This window comes from Cyprinodon variegatus, unplaced genomic scaffold, assembly GCF_000732505.1.
Source record: "Cyprinodon variegatus isolate N-32 unplaced genomic scaffold, C_variegatus-1.0 Scaffold1076, whole genome shotgun sequence".
Classification (NCBI taxonomy): Eukaryota; Metazoa; Chordata; class Actinopteri; order Cyprinodontiformes; family Cyprinodontidae; genus Cyprinodon; species Cyprinodon variegatus.
This window is the reverse complement of record NW_015151529.1, coordinates 209055-213764: the sequence shown is the minus strand read 5'-3', so window position 1 is coordinate 213764 and position 4710 is coordinate 209055. Positions and strand designations below refer to the sequence as shown.

At 38.5% G+C, this 4710-nt stretch overlaps 1 protein-coding gene across 1 annotated transcript in view; it reads right to left on the bottom strand.

Moving 5' to 3' along the window:
- The window catches only part of slc26a3 (solute carrier family 26 (anion exchanger), member 3), a 36905-nt gene that overhangs the window by 3013 nt on the left and 29182 nt on the right, over window positions 1-4710 (bottom strand). Inside the window, exons 18-19 of the mRNA XM_015400136.1 lie at window positions 3954-4099; window positions 347-406 (exon numbers count right to left, since the gene is read on the bottom strand). Of these exons, the coding sequence (XP_015255622.1) occupies window positions 347-406; window positions 3954-4099 (206 nt within the window). The remainder of the gene's footprint in view (window positions 1-346; window positions 407-3953; window positions 4100-4710) is intronic.

The window sequence follows — 4710 nt, the reverse complement described above, 5'->3', positions numbered from 1 at the left end:
CCTAATCCTCTTCCGTAGAAATCTATTAACTTACAAAATGCTTTTTTTTTGTGGGAAGAAAAGAGGAATATTTTTTATTTCTACTTCAATATAATGTGTTAATTCAAAGTGAGTTTATGATCTATTTACAGACTGTGGCCAGTCATATAGCTGCTGGTGAGAAAAGGTCATAAAATCAGCGTGTTTTATGTCTTTGGAATGGCAGAGGTGTTTTGTCCTTGAACTCCAGGTGGAAGATGAATAAGTTAAATATTTCCAAAACTCAAACCTGAGTCTGTTAAGTAAGGAATGATCTAACTGTACAGGATGATTTACAACAGGAAGAATCTTAAAAAAGGAATCTTACATTTTTATCTTTGATTCTCAAACTGCTGCTGGGATTGTGAACCGTCACTGTTGTCAGTATCTGGAAAGAAACAGAAACCGATTCATGATCAGAACTTTTAAATCTGGCTTCAAACTAAAGATGGACACCATTTTTCTTCTTGTCTGATTTAAAGCAAACCAAACGTTTCCTGTTTTGGCTTATTTAAAATGACAGAACTTGTCTCTATTTTCCTAAAACTATATTAAAGCTTCAGGAGATCAAAATCAATGGTATGAAAATTGAAAAAAAAAAATGATCAGACAAGATTTTGAAAATACTTTGGTTCAGCATCGAGTGCCTGAAATTTGTCTATGGAGGGAATTTTGCTGCAATATTGTTGCAAGCAATAAAAACATTTTGTAAATGGAAATTTGAAAAAAATGAAATCCAGAAAAAAAAGGTAACTTTCATTTTAATTTTTCTTTAAATTTTTTCCCTCAAATTTTGTTTTTTTCCAAAAAATATGTAAATTTTTTTCTATGTTTTTTTATGTTTTACAGTTTATTTTTTAAAAGCTAAAATCTAAAAAAAAGAACATCTGTCATAGAAAGGTTACTCTAATCTTACTATGTGATTAAATCATTTATTAAAGTCTAATTTTTGGACTGCATTTATGTCCTGTTGCGCATAATTCTGTGTTTTTATTTGCTGTGAAAATGTGGGTTTCATTTCCAGAACAAGAACAATGTATATATCCACAGCAGATGCAAAGCTGTGGAAAAAAACAGGCTGAACGGCCGCTCAGAAAAGAAGAAGCCATTCTCCCCAAAAGCAGCATAAAAAAACAGAATAAAGTTTTAAATGAAATCAAGGATCTTAAGTTTCAGGGACATGGGGTCTTTAGGTGGGGCCCTGGTGTTAGTTTTGGGCTGTATGGGGCTGGTCTGGGGCCCCTCACACCTGCTATTGAGCATTTCTTTCTGCTGGTGTTGACGGACACACAGTTATGCTAGGTACTAAGCTGTAGCTTCAACTATATATAGCTGTGCATAATTATGTAATCTTCATAGGTTTCGCTTTTACACCATGGGACGCTCCTTTTAGTGGTCGGTGTGCTGTGTTTTTTTTTTATTGCCTTGTTTCTTACAGGTGTGTAAGTAAACTTCTAGGAACTGTTCTGTATTTTATGTTTTCTTCTCCCTTTCTCTTAATTGTTATCCCTCATCCCTTTCTCACCTCCATTTCCGTATCTGTGCCCATCGCGTATTGTGTTATATTATGCAAGCAAATTCGTGAGAGAGTAAAGGAGGCGCAGAGAGGGAGAGAGACAAAAACATAAAGGAGGAGGCGGCGGCCAAATGCAGGTCAGTAACAGATTTATTCACCCCACCCCCCACCCCTACCCATGGTGCCATTAAAAAAAAAAAAAAAAGTAAAAGTTATAAACAAAATATTATAATAATAGCGGGATTATATGACATTATATAACTATGTATAGCTGTAACCTTGGCACTACTTATTATGGAAAATTTTAATTATCTTAGTACTATCGCAATTACAGCTGTAAAGTTACTGTATATTCAAACCTTAGACATTACAGTAGGTCATTCTAGATCAGTATTTCCCAACCAACTCGTGTTTCCCTTTGGACAATTTTTCGTCCCCTCTTAGTCAAAAGTATTGATCATTGTCCAAAAGAGGAACCTACAATAACTGAAATCTTTTAATTTGAGCATTTATTTTTTATAAATTTATGCTTTCTTTCTCAAATAAAAAAACAACGTAAATATGTAGCGTGGAGGTTATTAAGGAATCGAAATAGATACAAAATAAAATCATATTAAAAACCTGTATTTATATTAATGGGGCCGTTCTCTGCATCCGGGCTGTTCCTCTGCTTGGTTTGCATGAGTGTCACAGCTGAAGGTGAACCCAAATATATAAGAAAAACTTACTTTTTGGTTGATAAAAGCTGGTTTAATTTTTCAGCAAAACAGATCCCAGCCCTATTTCATTTTACTACCTCAGAAATCAGTCATGTGACCAGGGTGGCCGGGTTACATGACTGAAACCTGGCCTGAAAAAATCTCTCAGTTCGGCCCTGGACCCTTAAGATGATTGCACTTATGCGCCCAATTTTAATAGAAGGAGAAGACATATTTTTCTCAGGTGTCATGAGAAAAATAAAAAACAGTTATTGTGTTTTGGTCATAAATGTAGGTATTCGGTAATCCAATGAGAGACTACAAAGTTTAGTTAATCTGAAATCACAGCCTCCATTGGATAATCCATGTGGTCCAACAGCACAAACAATACTAAACGAATAAAGAATATATAATATTTATTCAAAATAACATTAGAGCCGTCTTTATAAAAGATCTGTGTTAACTCTGTAATTTTAATATTTGGTTGACTCATTACTGAGGATTATTTGAGCGGTGGACTGTCACTACCTCGGCGCCAGAGTGTTTGCCAGTTTTTGGTACTCTAGCCAGGCTGAGTTTTGCTGAGTCTAACTTAGTCTTTGTTTTTCGCTGAGCCTAACCTTGTGTTTTTGTCTTTGCCTTTTCGGCAGGAAGCTTTCCTGCAAGCTGGATGTTTGGCCTTCTCCCCCTGGAAGGATTGTTTGAGTCTCACACTGAGCAGGGGATTAACCTCCACAAGTTCCATTCAAGTCCTCCTGGATTCCCAAGTGACAGTCCGCTCAATAGCTCCTCTGGGTCTAACCAAGTCTATACCTGTCCGCCCTCCAACGAATCTCAACCGCTGGAAAAACCCACACCGACTGGATTCTGGGAGGAAAGTTTTCTCCACTAACGTGAGTCCCGTTTTCTCTGTCTCTCCAAGTCATCATTCAAAGTTCCCACGGATCCTGAACTAACCACTGATACTTCCCTTCCCTCTCCAGTTCCGGTTCACCAGTTCACTGTATTTCCTGAATCCAACCCTGCTGGTTTTCATCAATAAACCTGTTCAAACGTTTACCCTGGTTCTCTGAGTGGTTTACTGCATGTGGGTCAGATCTCTTAAGAAAATCATGACGTGAATAAACTTCCGTTTTGACAGCGGAAAAATTGGGTGTTAAAAATTCATAATTAACCTTTTTTACTCTAAACAGTGTATTTAAATCTATACTGAGTCTCGTCTACACTTGTGTCGGAGTTAATATTAAGTGTAAATTTGACAACCATGCAGTGCAGCTTTTACTCTATATAATGTTGATTAGCCGCTAGCTTCTGGGAGGTCGTCTTGATTTTGACACTTTTATGATTAAAATTAACTCTAAATACCTGACACTAGCTATAGAGTAAATGTTACTCTCAGTAGGAGTGGGACCAGTTATCTAAACAGGGCATGTATAAAAGAAAAAGAGGTGCAGGACATGTCCTGATGTCTGTTGACACCTGAAAGGAGGAGGTAAGGTCTAGAGTGACATCTGGAGGAAAAGAAGGAAGGTTTGAAAGCCTGGAAATACTCTGCCAGGTAGGTATTACGGTTATAGTCCGCAGTGAATGAACCACAAGGGGGTGAATGAAGAACCCTACAAACCTGACTGTTACACTGGTTCGGTCAAATAAAAAAAAAAATGGAATACTGTTGGTAATCTGCAGTTCAGTCAGCTTTAATGACGGTTTGCGTCTTTTACCTTATCATCGGTTGATCTCTTTCCTGTTGCTTCTGGGTGTTTCTCCAGAATGTGCAGCATGGCATCGTGCAGAGTGAGGAAGAACATGGAGGGCTGAACTTCATCATCAAAGAAGCAACAACTGTGGAGTTTCTCCAAGATGTACTCTGTGGTTCAGAAGAGATTAGAGGAGTTGAGGAACTCAGATTGAGAGCAAAGAGTCAAACAGCTCAAGCTAACAGCTTGATTGTCGTCTAGCTGATGATTTCTGGTGATCTGGGAGTTTAAAGTTTGTCTTTTTGACTTTTTTTTCCAATGCGACCCAGACCACTGGGCTCTGTGGTCCTGAATCCGATACGAATCTGATCTTTTTTAATCCGACCTGTTTCTGAACGGCCAGGTCGCATAGTTAAGCCATAACGAGTCTTTGTTGCTCCACTCTATAAAGCCTGGAACTCAACGTTTCCTGGATGGGAAGCAAAACATCTTCCAACTTTCTTTGTACTGGATCTGCAGGATGTGAATGGAGAGAAGTTTATGTGCATGTACCTTGAGTAAAAATGTACGTATGCGCGGACTTTTCTTTTTTACAGCACTAGTGGTTCCTCTTTTTGGACAATAGGTTGACAGGAAAGAGGGTATGAGAGAGGGGGAGAGACATGCGGCAAAGGACATAGGTTGGATTCCAACCCGGGTCAGCCGCGTTTAGGCCTCCATACATGGGTCATGTACGCTAATCACTGCGCCACCAAAGCACGCCCGCATGTTGACTTTGGAC